Raw genomic sequence first — 14,346 nt, 5'->3', positions numbered from 1 at the left:
CAATGGGGGTCCCCAACAACACACTTTCATGGCCACACAGCTCAGGGGAAATAAAGAACCCGGGAGCAGGCCCAGAACAGACCCAATGTCAGAGACTTGCCCCAGGCCCAGGGGGGCCAAGGCTAGCTAGAATCCCAGCTCCCCATGAGGTCCACAGCAAACCATTTCCCACTGTTTCCAACCCAAGTGGCCAGGAGTGAAGGGCATCCTTGCCTCCCCAGGGATGAAAAAACAGACATTACTGAAGGATTCAGAAAATTCTTTGGAGAGGCCAAGGCTGTGGATCATAAATCAGCAACCCAGACACAACAATCTGACATTCTGGCCTTTAGCATCTTGTATTTTCAAAACAAAATGATACACCAGCGCCAAGAAGGATTATCAAGATTTATGGAGAACTCCAAACAGAGGGGAGAGAAGGGGATTGAACCAAACTTACCAGGCCGAGGATCTGTAGAATGCTGAAGTGATAAAAGAACATGAGGCCAGTTGAGAGAAGAGCCCACCGGAAACTGCTGAGGGGCTCTGGGGTGTAAGCACCTGGAGGGAGATGGGAGAAGGTGAGATTGTGGAAAAAGTGACCCACTTTCCTCTGCCCATGAGGGCATGGATGTTAACTAAGGTCATAGTTGTAGCCTGTTCATCGTCCCCTTTTACCCATCAGTGATAGCTACTTCAGAGAGAGCCTTGCTGATTAGCTGGGTACTCAAAACAGCCCCTTCCTGACCTCTGTTCTGCCATTCGATGCTGAGGCCATTATAAAGAGATGATTTTTTATTATAAAAATAATACATGCTCATTAAAGGTAATTTAGAATGCTGAAAAGTAGAAAAAAAAGATAGAGGAAAAGAAGAAAAACAGCCCCAGTACTCTACTACCAGAATATAATCACTGCTAATGCCTGCTGTGTCTCCTTGGTCATTTTTTCTATGCCTCATAATTTTCTTTCATTTTTAAATTAATACTTGGAATCACATACATGCACAATATATTGTTGATTATATATATGAGTGTGTGTGTGTATAAAATTATGAAGTCTTCATTTCTACATTTATTTCCTCTTAGTTCATTGAGGAAAGGTATGATGTGGTGATTGAGAATGTTAACTTTAAACTCAGATGGCCTTGGTTGTGCAAGCTTCAACTCTGCCACTTACTGGCCATGTGATCCTGGGAAAGTGGTTAAAACTCCCTGAAGACTCAATTTACTTGCTTATAAAAGGGAATAACAATAGCCCCAGAATCTGGCACAACATGAGTGTTCAATGAAATGTTAAGATGCTGTCACTGTAATTCAAAGAACTGAAGACGTGCCATATCTAACAGTGGTGCCATCAAAGAACTATTGAACAACTCCTCCCCCCAGGAACTCCAAAAATAATATATTTCCTTTCTATTATTTCTGGGAATAGATCCCAGTAGGCTTGGACATATTCCAGAATTTACAGAGCAGGGGCATGGTTTATAGAATGCTGCAGGTGTCACTCTGAATGGGGACTCAGAGGGGGTGGTTTGAGAATGAAAGGGACTTGAACCCCCCCCACTCAAGGAAGCAGGGGTGATATCATATCCTGGACTAGTACTTTCCCAAGTCTTTCCTTTAGCGACTGATCCATTCATTCAATAGTTATGAGGCAGCTAGACTATTCTAAGAAGATAAGTTCCCTGCAGCCTCAGACTCATGGTCAACAATTATAAAGGAGTGGGGTGGAGAGGGTGGCTGTAATGTGAAGATAAAAATCAGCCTGCAGGATGGGGTGGAGCAAAGAATGCTTCTTGATAGAGGGAGCATGGGAGTGGTCCTGAATTGGACTTCCTAAAGGGGGGCCCTGGGATTCCAAAGCAGCAGCCTACTCCCAGTCAGACAGAGTGAGGCAATTCAGAGAATCACAGTTAAGACTTAAGTAGGAGAGTGGGATGAGGGCAATAAACAGGCGGAAGACTCAGGCTGGCAGGGCTGGGCCATGTACCACAGTAGGAGCCACACTAAGGGCTTTGGGCTTCATTCCATGCAGCACGGTCCTGAGCTCAAATGCCTCAAGTGTCAGGCCAAGTAATAGGAAGCAGGGGTGTAACCACGGTCTAAGAGACACTGGGGGATGCTAGAGACTGGAAAACTGGAAAGCCCACACCCCTTCACTCCACCAATCCTTGCCCTGCAAGGATATGGCCCAAAAGGAACTCCCCCCCCCCCCACCACCACCTCTTTTTTCCACTTTTATAAGAGTGGCCAGAAATATGAAACTTTATGTGGAACTTCCTGATTTTTAAATGTTGGCAACTAATTCCAAATGTGCTAAGAATGCCTGATGGATCAAACAAAACATGTCGTATGGACAGATTTCAGCTCCTGGGTGGCCAGACTTGAGCTCTAAAGCAGAAGGAGCTCTGAGGCAAGAATGTGCTAGAAACACACATGTGCTTATAAGAGGTCACCCTTTTCACTGCAGCAGAGAGTGGAGGCAGGGAGATTAGCAAGGAAATTGTAGAGAGAACAGGATGGCTTTTGAAGGTAAGAGCAGTGGGGCTACAGAAGAAAAAATGAAGGAAAATATCACTAGAATGTGGAAGAATACTGGATGCGTGTCTAGGGTTGGTGGTGGGGGGGTAAGGGGAAGGAAGGACCACAGAGATTCTTGGGCTTCTAGCTTGGGCGTCAGTGGGGTGATGATACTATTTAGTGTGGTAGATAAGAGGAAAAGGCAGGTGGGTGCAGAGGGTACGGAAATGAGGAGGTCTATTTTAGACATTGAAATTGCAGTATCTGTAGAATGTATGGGAGGACATGTCCCTCCGGTGGCGGAATGTACTCTAGGATGTACAGGGTGATGAATGACAGTGTAGGTACTAGAGCCCAGCCAGTGGAGGTTTTCACATTGTGGTTCTATCACCTATCAGCTTCAGGGCCTTAGGCAAGTCTTGGTATCTACTGAAGTCAGTTTAACTCATCTGTAAAATGAAACAGTACTACCTAATTCACAAGGCTGTTGGACAGAAGAAAAAATATGCTATAATTACAGTACCGGGATTTAACAAATGCTGATTATTTTTATTTTAGGAGTCACAAATTCAATGAAAAGGATGGGGTGAACATCCATATGTAGGAAGAAGGCCAGAGACACAAGACTAAGAAATACCATGTAAGGTAGAGGAGTGAAGAGAAGAAAAAGGAAGGAGACAGGGTAACTAAAGCCAGGGGATCTTCTCTGGGAGAAGCTCAGCCTTGCTCTAGGAACAAGAGACAAGGCTGTGACATATCTGAGTCAAAGGCCCTTTGAGGATATAGCTACCATCCCTCCATTTTGTAGATGGAAAAACTGAGGCCGGGAGATGGGCAGTCACACAGCCAAAGTTACTCTGGCAAAAGACTTGGGAAACCAACCCTCAGGGACTCAGTGCCCAGTGCTTCTGTTGCCACTTGCACAGGCCTCAAACATACCACATTGGACCATTTCTTTCCCTGTCTGCCTACCTTCTAGACTGAGCACAGCCCAGGGTCAGTAACCACATCAGATCCATGTGTGTGCCCCTAGAGTCTAGCAGAGCTTGACTTGTGAAAATCCACTGAGTGATCCACTTGGGCTGTGTGCACTTGCCTGCCTGCTCAGTGAGTGTGAAGTGGGCACTGTGTTGTCACCTGGCTTCTGGGGCACGTAGGGGCATGCAGGGGAAGAAGGGACCTGGAGGACTGACAGGTGCTCATAAAGGATGCATCCCACTGCTAGAGCCTCCAGCCATTGCTCCCCAGATGTCCCTTCCCTCTAGCCTTTGCTTGGCTTCTTCTAGTGGGAGCTGATATAGGCCTTCTATGCCAGGTGGTAGCTACAGGAGAGGCCCTGAGTGTGTGTGGTGTGGGGGGGTGAGGCGTCCTCATCCAGGAGGCAGCTCGGCAGCCATAGGCCTGGGGAAAGCTGGGACCAGGGGTGGGCACTCAGTCGCCCACCCCCTCATCTACCCTGCCTGTGGCAGCCCCAGACCATATCATACTCCATGTTCTGGGGTAAAGGAACAGCCAGATACTACCAAGGGACATGCTTCTAAGTACTTTCACTGTCCCTTGTCCAAAGTTTCACTTTAGCATCATTCCTTCCATGTCACATAATCTGCCCTATACCAGACAGAGTTTGCTAAGCGAGGGGCTGTTTCTGAATTTCCTCTTCACCTCCAGGACCTGATACATAGTAGGCACCTAAAATCTCTGTGTGGGCAAATGAACAGTACAGACTTTTAGAAGAATCATAAAAGTATAACCCTATGGCTCAATGCTACTTACTACTTTGAAGACCACCACTGATAATCTAAAGAGCTCAATAAACCATCCTTATTTGCCCAAAGAAATCCACAATATTAAGAAACCAGAAACAAAACAAATATGGGAGATGAGTTAGGTAAACTATTGGTACCTCAATATTGTTACAATAGTACACTGCCATTCAAATGACAGCCAAACTATGTACCTAGTGAACAGATCAGTCCATGGCTGGTAATATCAAGTATAAATGACAGAACGTCAAGTAGCTTAAAAACAAAGACCATGGGTTCAGACAGCCTTGTGTAGTGTGTCACCTATCTATGGGGGTGACCTCGAGTAAATCACACTGCCTCTCTAAACTCCTTCTCCTCTATGTGGACTGGAGGTAGAATCCACCTCTGAAGGATAATGAATGGAATAAGAAAGATGACAAAATATGTATGGTAGCCAGCCCAGCATAGAAATGGCTGCTGGTATTTCTACCATGGTGACCACAGCCATGCAAAATCTTATAAAAGTCTAGAAGAGGATAGGGAATGTTGTGAAGAGGTGGCCTTCAATGAAGGGCTCTTTGACTATGGTTTCCCTTGCCCTTTCACTATTGTTAGTTCTTTTCATTGCAAAAATGATCAAATATTCAATTTCTTTGAGAAAGAAAGAAAGAACGAGCAAGCAAGAAAGAACAAACCCACCCTGGGCACAGATGACTCATTCAGTCTCTGTGGTTACATGAAAATTGTATGCAAACCCACATCATTCTCCTCACTGTGTACCTGGATGTGACCCTTGGGATAATCCCAATGGGGGGGAAAAAGAAAACAGTATTGCTTGTAAAGGAAAACAGAAACTTAAACACTTTCAGAAAAATTAAATATATAAAACTTTTTTTTCTACTTTAGGAAAAAATGTGACATTTTCTGTTAGCATTTCTATCCCAGGAGGATAGAAGTATGTCATCTCTAAAGGTAGGGGGAAACCAAGATAATTGCTTTTTCTAAAATCAATTTCTGCCAGAAGGAAGCTTTATGAGTACTGGGAACCAAAGCAATTGTACCACCAGTGGGAAGGACTGATCCCCAGGGGCATCCCAAGGGACCTTTGGCTCATCCTACAATTCTACCCAGAAGGGCTTACACCAAGAAGATGAGACTGGGTAGGGTGGCATCCCATTCTCTTGTCTTCTTCCTGCTTTCTTCCACTTAGTTGCTTATCCATGCTGCCTGGTCCTTCAACATCTATGACAGCCATGGGGCTCATGGCAGGCAGTGGGGAAAGTCAGAGAGACCCTGCCCTTGAGTGTCATCCTGCAGTTCACAAGTGAAGGAAGACTGAGTGTGATAAGTATAGTAAGTAAGGTGACATTGAGGAAGGGTAGCTGGAGAAGATGATGCTTGAGATGAATTTTAAAGAACAAGAAGGACCTGGGTAGGGCTTGAAGGAAGCAACATTCCAGGCAGAGTATAGCCTGAGAAAAGTTGTGGAAATGGCAAATGGTGTGTTCTTTGTGTATAATTACGTAGAGTTCTGTGATACTGGAAAACATAAAATTCTTTGAGGGGGGCATGTGGCAGGAGATAAAACTGGAGAGGCAGGCAAATGGGGCCTGGTTACGAAGAGCCTTGTTCGCCATGCTGGGGAACTTGACCATTTTTTTTTAATATTAAATTGCATTTTTTAAAGTTTTTTTTTTTCATATCTGTATTTTATTTTTATGTGGTGCTGAGGATCGAACCCAGTGCTTCATGCATGCTAGGTGAGCGCTCTACCTCTGAGCCACAACCCCAGCCCCAGGGAACTTGACCTTTATCCCATACACAATGAGAAGCCACAGGAAGGGTTTCAACAGGAAAGAGAAAAGGTCAGCTTTCTGTTTCAGCTAACTGGGCTGCTCCACAGCAATGTGGACAAAAAACTAGAAGGAGATGGGACTGAAGACAAGGCCAGACCCGGCTGTAGTATACTTGGAAATTTGTCAAACATGAAGGAGACATCAAGGGTAACTTCCCACTCTATGACTTCAGGAACTGAGGGGTGTTAATTTAGGGGAGAAGTGTTATCACTGAGTGCCTGTCTCCCACAGGCTGATTTCTAGGACTAGAACTCAGGAAATGGGGAGGGCCTGCAAACAGAGCTTGGAGTGTGGATAGGGTAAATGGAGAAGAGTCCCCAAATTGAGATTATAGGACCAAGGATGGGGCTTTGAAAACAGCAAGAATTAGGTACCCAGCAGAAGGAGAAGGGTTCATGAAAAGAGAAAACTAAAAACAAAATGAAAGAGGTCATCATAGAACTAGGAGAGGGCTATTGTGGAAGTTGAGAGAATATTAAGTTTCAAGAAGAAAAGGATTGGTAATGTTATATGCCCTATTACTTGAACTGACCAATAAATAACATAGCTACAAGCCACATGTGACGACTCACATTTACATTTACTACTTTTGAATAAAATTAAAAATGTGGTTCCTCAATCACATCAGTCACATTTCAAGTGCTTGACAGCTATGTATTTCTAATGGCTACCATATTGGACAATACAGAGATTCACATTCCCATCACCACAAAAATTCCACTGGAGACACAATTCTCCAGAGGGGTAAAGTGAAGACAAACACTCCTATACAGCTTGACAACATACTGGTCACAGGTGATCTTTCTATAGGGAAGTAGCAACCAGGAGTTGGGTGGTGAAAGATAAAATGTTTTCGAGGTATGCAAGGAAAAGAATTTCAGAAAAGGGAATAGGGTATGCAAAAATGACAGAGAAATGATTAGTCAGATTCTCTACATTCTCAATTCCTTCTCTGAATGTCCCTTTCATCCTTTTGTCTTTATTGGACCTATTTCTCTCCAGAAGGAGCCTGCTTCATCTGTAGCCCTCTAATATAGTGACTGATTTTTCAAATTTGGCTCATGTTATCTAGAAAGAGTAGCTTCTTTCTTTGCATTTCTGTTTCCGGATCCTTTTCCCAAATCCCCACAGATATCACCCTATTCCACCTGCCATTCTTCCCTTCTACATTTATCTACAGACATATGGGTCATGACCCTATTCCCTTGAATATATTACACCTGGTTTGGTACCACTGTCTCCAAACCCATTTGTCATATTTTTTGATAATTTTTACATGTGCCTAGAGGAACTTTCCAGGATCTTGTTCTCAGTTCCTTAGCCTCCTCTCCTTGATGATCTTGTCCAGCACCAAACCTCAGTCACTCATTCTCAGAGTCATGCCTGAGGCCTTATAATTAGGGACAATTTCTACCTTTCCCTAATTTCAAAGTCAAACATTCCCTTCTTCAACCCTCATTAATATCTTTCCTGTGGGAGACCAACCTAGCATGTGACTGAGTTAACTCCCCTGCTGGGCGACGTGGCATCAGCCACCCATGCTGCTAGACTGCCCCACTCTTCTAGGGTTTGAGTGACTGTCTTCATTCCTGGGTGTGTCTTGCTACAGCCCCATGGGTGGAGCTAAGCTCACCTGTTCCTTTGTAACATAACCCCTTGCCCTGTTTAGGATAGAATCTTCCATGGAAGTGCCTTGTGTGTGTCCCCTTCTCTTATGTGCCCTTGGGTGTGGCCTACCCAGGTGTCAGTCAACCTGCTGACAGTGGACATCATGAAGCTGGCCTCAGCCCCCTGAAACCTGACCCCTTGCCTCATTTCAACAGCTTCTCCTCAATAAAAGGGGTCAGTGCGTGCTCTCGCTCTCTCTCTTCCTGCAGACCCTTAAGGTCAGAGGAGCTGTCACAGTGACCCCAAAGAAAAAGGTATTTGTGTCTCTTGTGTGGTTATTTTGCGCAGCCCAGTTAGCCCAGTTTATCTAGAGTAACCCCTGAGCCTTTTAGTTGCGAGAACACAAACCCGGCACTTTCCGATTCAGTCTAACTGTGACCCCAAAGTGTTTGACCCTCCTGGAATCTGTCACAGATCAATTGGCCCTACCACCTTTTTGCTGTCCTCCTTGTCTCCTTCTTCCCTCCTTTAATTCCATGGCCCATCATTCTAATTATCCCTTGCAGACACCTTTGGACCTACTGTTCCCCTTGTTATTATACTCCCCTGGGGAAATAAAACGCCTTAGCCCTAGTGAAATCTCAATCTCTTTCTCCCCATTGCCTGCCCTACACAGCTGAAGACGGCCAAAGAAAAACAACAGGACTGGCTGTTCTCACGTCAAAGTCGTGATCACAAACTTCAAGTGCACCCTTCATGTTGCCAGGCAATCATACCGTACTCCCCAGCTCCATTCACTCTCTCACTCTCCTTGGCCACAATTTAATATCTTATCTGCTCTTCTCAAACCCTTAATACTTCTATTCTATTCTCACTCTCAGATGATGGCTCTGCTTCCCATTCCACTGAGAAAGAAAGGAATCAGATTAAAACTTCTTCAAGCACTCCTGATCACAGCCAAATTTGCTCTGCCATCATCCCTGTGACCACAGATAAACTTCCCTGAGTCCCAGTCAAGGCTAGGCTTTGCATTTACATCAGATGTTACCCCCTCTCTGCTACTCAACCATGTTACTCCAGCCATCATTTTTCTATCTTACATGAACAACCTCCCTTCTTACTGGATTATTCCCATTACCATGTAAACTAAACCCACTGGAATTGCTCCCATTCCAAAACAAACACTTGACCTCACTTCTTCCTCCAGCCACTGCTCATTGCTCCACAACCCTTTACAGCAAAACTCCTTGAAAGAATCATCTACACCTGATCTGTCCAATATGGTACCTACTAGTCACATGCAGCTGTTCAGGGCTCGGAATGTGGCTACTTTGAATTGAGATGTGCTACTACTACAAAATGCATCCTGGATTTCAAAGGAAATTGAGTATAATATATATGTCATAATTTTATGTTGCTTATATTGGAATGAGAATATTGGATAAACTGGATTAAATAAGGTATATTACTAAAATAAATTTCATTTGTTTGCCTTACCCATTTTTAGTGTGATCCTAGAACATTCAAAATTACATATTTGGCTCATATATTTTTATTGGACTGTATCTGTTTATCCTCCCAACCTTTAATTTCCCTCTTCTGATTCTCTCTTAAACTCATCAGGTTTCTCCCCCTGTACCAACACATCTCCCATCAAGGTCACAAGTGATCTTCTTGGTAGAAGGGGGACTACTGAAGAGGAAGAGGATCAGGGAAAGGAAGGTGAAGAAGGTATGGAATAGGGGGGATAGGTTATGGAAGGTATAAATGACCAAAGTGTGTTCTATGCATGTATGAAAATACCAAAATCAAACTCATTATTCTGTATGTTTAATATGCATTAATAAAACAAATGACCATTCAATGAGCAATTCTCTGGCCTCATCCTATGTACCTTTCTGTTGTTGTAACATTCTTCACTTGGCTTCTGGCATGCTACTCTCCATTTATTCTCTTCTTGCTCCTTTACTGGTTCCTCCCCATGGCTCTGACCTCTAAATACTGAATAGGATCAGACTGCACAATTCAGAGCTTTTCCTTGTCTACTTTCATCCCATAATTGACTGGAACCAATCTTATGACTTTAATAATGATCTACATGCTAATGACTATAAAAATGGTGCATCAGCTTGGACCACAAGCCTGAAATCCAGGCTCATATACTTCACAGCCTACACTCAATATCTAGTAGGCATCTCAACCTTAAACCAAACTTCTGATCTTGACTCCTGTGGTAGGTCATGACAGTAATGGCTCCTAGTGAATCATGCCTTCCCAGAATCCACACCCCTATTATGTTTCCCTCCCACACTGATTTGGTCACATGATTTGCTTTGGCCAATAGGAAATCATCAAAAAAGAATCTCTCAGGCTTGATGAATACTTCTGGGGACATGCCTTCTTAGAATACTATCTTTAGAGCCACATGCCATGAAAGACTATGTGGATAGGGAGGCCTGAGCATCCCAGCTGAGCCCAGACATGACCAGTAGAAGATCTCAGTTCAAATTGCCAAAACAAAATACCATAGACTGAGTGAGTGACTCAAACAACAGAAATTATTTTCTCATGGTTCTGAGGCTACAAGTCCAAGATCAAGGCATCAAAATGGTTGATTTGTGGTGAAGGCTCACTTCCTGGCTGAGAGACAGCCATGTTCTCACTGTATCCTCACATGGTGGGGATTAATCCCATCATGACAGCCATACTCTGTGACTTCATGAAACACCAATTACCTCCCAAAGGCCTGATCCCCAAGTACCATCACACTAGCAGTTAGGGATTTGACAAGTGAATTTTGGAAGGACACAAACACTCAATACATAATGAAAAACCCATACAATTATGGGAAATAATGTCATTGTTTTAAGTTACTAAGTAATAGGAATGGTTGTTATACAGTAATAGATAACTGAAACAGCACTTCTCCCTCACAAAAAAAGCAATAAACAAGTACAAAAGTCCTTCTCTTTACCTTCTTTATCCCAATAACTTGCTTTAGTAAAAAAAAAAAAATGTGTTTTTTTTTTTTTTTTTTGCAACTGGGGATTGAACCTGGGGCCTTGTGCATACTAGGTAAGCACTGTACCACTGAACTGCCTCCTCAGCCCAGTCAAAAATTTTACAGTCATCCTCACCCCTGTCTTCTCCCACCCCACATCTGATCCGTCAGACAATTCTATTGGCTGAACCTTCAATATATATCCAGAACTCAAAGACTTTTCCCTGCCTCTGCCTCCTTTTCCATTCTCAGCACCCTGACACAAGCCCCATGATCCATATGCCTCCTGGATTATTACAAATAGCACTAACAGGTCTCCCTACTTCTACGCCTGCTCACTTGCAGTCTAATTTCAGCATAGCAACCAGGCAATCCTTTAAAAATTTAAATCAGATCATGTTCAGTCTTCTGCTCAAAATCCTACAATGGCCTCCCATCTCCCTAAGAATAAAAATCTAAAATATCCTTATGATGGCCTACAAACCCTAGATGTGATGTGCCCTCTCACCTCAATCACCTCTCTGATCTCATGTCCTAGCACTCTGCCCTTCCTTCACAGTTCTAGCCACAATGAGTTACTTGCCTGGAACAGTCTAGAAACACGTCTTCCTCAGGGCCACTGTGCTTATTATTTCCTCTGTTTGGCATATCCTTCCCCTAGAGATCAAATGGCTTGTTCTCTTGCCTGTAAGTCTTTGCTCAAATGTCACATTTTCAATGAAATCTTCTCTTTAAATGAAGCCACCACATTTAAATTGCAGCCCTCCACAACCATTGAGCAGTACCCTGCCCTTTACTCTGCTGTATCTCTTCTCTCATGGCACTCACCATCTGGACTGTATAAGTTCCTTGTTTCTGTACTGTCTCCTCCCACATGAGCATAAGCTCCATGAAAGCAAGGATATTTCTGTTTCTTCACTGCTTTTATCCCCAACAACAATAACACTGCCTGACCCAGAGTGGGGACTCAATTCACTGAAAGAATGGTGTGCTCAGCCCTGCATGCTCATGAACTTGGCAGAACTCATTATCACTGGACTAACACATGGGGGAATGGGCAGAGGTGAGGCTGAGGACTGGTACAAGAATTCTGTTTAGGACTTAGATATCTCAGAGAGTACAAATCACCTTGTGATGTTTTTAAAATGTAGGTTCTGGTACAGGAGGTCTGCAGCAGGGTCTGAGCCTCTCTACTTCTAACCCAGCTCCCTGGTGATCAGATAACACTTTGAATAGCAAGGACTAGAGCCTGTATTCTGACAGAACACTGAGAAAATACAGAGAGCCCAGAGAGGAGGTTGTTGCAATAGACCAGGTCAGGATGATCTCATCTGATCTGAACCAAGGAAGGGATAGTAGCAGTGAATTTGAGAAATGATCAGGAGGTAGAATGGACAGGATTTGAACATTGATTGGGTGGGGGTGGGGTGTAGGAGGGAAGGAAGAGTCAATGATTAACTTTAGATTTCTGGCCTAATGAGTTAGATAGTGATATCACTGAATAGGATGATCAACATTGGAGCAGGTACAGGTTTGGGGGCAGGGAAGAGAATGACAAGTTTATTTCCTGACAACAATGCCATGGCATCTTTGGTGCCCTATAAATGAAAGATCTCCATTTCTAGCTTTAGTTCTCCAGGAAATAGGTCTAAGGGGCATGATCCCAAGATGATCATGAACATTTAACTCTTCATTCTCAGCTCACTGAGTGTAGGCTCAAGTCAAGTCTTCTTGATCCAGGTACATGACCACACGAATGCCATCCTCTAGTCTGTTTACCACATACAGAGGTGAGGGATGCCCTGGGTTAGGTGTTTCCAAAGGAGATCCTTCTGGTCAACTTCCTATCCTAAAAGGCTGGAGAGACCAAACTAGGCCAGGCTTTACCCTCAGTGTGCCACTGGGGGTTGACTGGCCATGCAGCCTATGGCTAAGGCATCTTAAAAGCCAACCTTTTCCCCATGAGGTTCAGAGACCCAGCCTTCTGTCAGTTACACACAGGGTGAGGACCCTGAACTGGAAGAGATTCTGACAGATGGACTTGCCCTGGTAGAAGCAGCACTGGAGTCCACAGATCCAGTTTCCAGCTTCTACTCTTACCAAGTTGCTATGGGACCTTATATGTAGATCAAAACCTCTCTAAGCATCAGTGTCCCTCTAGCAAGAAAAGCCCAGATCCTCCCCATCTTAAAGGAGCACTTGTAGGAACAGAAAAGCTAACAGAGCATAAAGATACTCTGGAGAGAAGTGCTATTTAAATATAACACACCACTGTACCACACCATGTTATGCACTTAGTATTAGCTGGGTCTCTGGTAAGCTTTAAGCAAGAATCATTTGAGGCAATGAGGCTTAAAGTTCAGTCTGTATCTGGCTCCCACAGGGTAGAGACTCTCGATCTTGAGTGTGCCTCAGAATCAATCCCCTGGAGGATCTGTTAAAACACAGCTTACTAGGCCTCATCTCAGAGTTTCTGATTTAGTAAGTTTGGGGAGGGTCATGGAATCTGAGAACATGCATTAATAACAGGTTCTCCAGTTAAGCTGATGCTGTTGGTCCAGGGACTACACTTTGAAAATCACTATCCTAGGGAATGTGTGGAACACAGATTCCTGGGCCCTGCTCCCTTAGATTGAATCCAGGAGGTCTGGGAGAGCCCTGGACTCTCTATTTTAGCAACAAGCACATCAGGGTGATTCTGACATTTGGGCCTTCCAACCACACAGGAGAAACACTGGCTTGGGGAGAAACCTGGAGATAAAATATGTACCAAGAGGCCTGGGACAAGCTACCAGTGGAGGCACAATGTGGCCAGGTGTGAGGAGCAGTATCTTATGCAAGGTGATAAAATCAAGGCAGACAACACCTGACTTAATCCTTTGTTCCCACAAGGGACTCCTGAGCCCCAGTGACTTCCTCCTCAGCAAGGAAATGCCAATTGTCTTCACAAACTCGCCTAACTACCCTCTTGCATAGGGTTCAGCCCTTGGGCAATTTTTCAAATTCCCCAGCTCCTTTCTCACCCACTCACCCCTCAGGAATCTTCAGGCTTTATGTGACCAGGAAAGCAGAGCAGAGAACCAGATGAGAGAGGAGGACTTAATCCAGCACACCAATGAGGATCAGGGGTGAGCATGGATTCACTGGGGTGGAAGAGAAGCAGGAGACCCAACCTGGACCCTGAGGTTAGTATGACCTTGGGGCCAGTTTTCATGTTGTCACTGGTCAAACTGCTTTTGATATAACGGGACCTGGAAACTACCAACAGGGGCTGCATCCCAATCCTCATCCTTCAGGGGGGAAGTTGAAAGCCCACTCAAGGGAGATGTGGCTTACCCAAGTCAATCAACACTGGGGATCTTAAACCCCAGTTTCCTGAAATGTCCCCCAAGAACATCTAAATTACCTGTACTCAAAAACAACCTTCTCATACAGTGTCAAGTCTGGGAAGGCCCTTGCTCCCAATTCTGAAACAAGTGCTCCCTCTAGTGGAAACGAAAGGGGTTGCCCAGTAGCCTTGAGGCTGGGTGAGGCAGGGGCCCCTCTGGTAACCTGGGGAGATCAAAGAAGCCCTTCTCAGGAAAACAAAAAACAAAAAACCCAGCTTTTATTTTATGCATTTATGTTTAAATGCATA

At 44.3% G+C, this 14,346-nt stretch overlaps 1 protein-coding gene across 8 annotated transcripts in view; it reads right to left on the bottom strand.

Annotated features, from left to right (window-relative positions):
- Tmem164 (transmembrane protein 164) overlaps positions 1–14,346 on the bottom strand; it is a 160,840-nt gene that overhangs the window by 5,482 nt on the left and 141,012 nt on the right. For all 8 annotated transcript variants that reach the window (XM_046420766.2, XM_046420767.2, XM_058571631.1 and 5 more), the window contains one exon: positions 440–540. In XM_046420766.2, coding sequence (XP_046276722.1) covers positions 440–540 — 101 coding nt within the window. The remainder of the gene's footprint in view (positions 1–439; positions 541–14,346) is intronic.

The sequence above is a fragment of the Marmota monax genome, unplaced genomic scaffold, assembly GCF_021218885.2.
Source record: "Marmota monax isolate L192 unplaced genomic scaffold, Marmota_monax_Labrador192_F-V1.1 WCK01_AAM20220418_F8-fsc00050, whole genome shotgun sequence".
Taxonomy (NCBI): Eukaryota; Metazoa; Chordata; class Mammalia; order Rodentia; family Sciuridae; genus Marmota; species Marmota monax.
The sequence above is the reverse complement of the archived record's forward strand: the minus strand, read 5'-3'. Positions and strand labels throughout refer to the sequence as shown.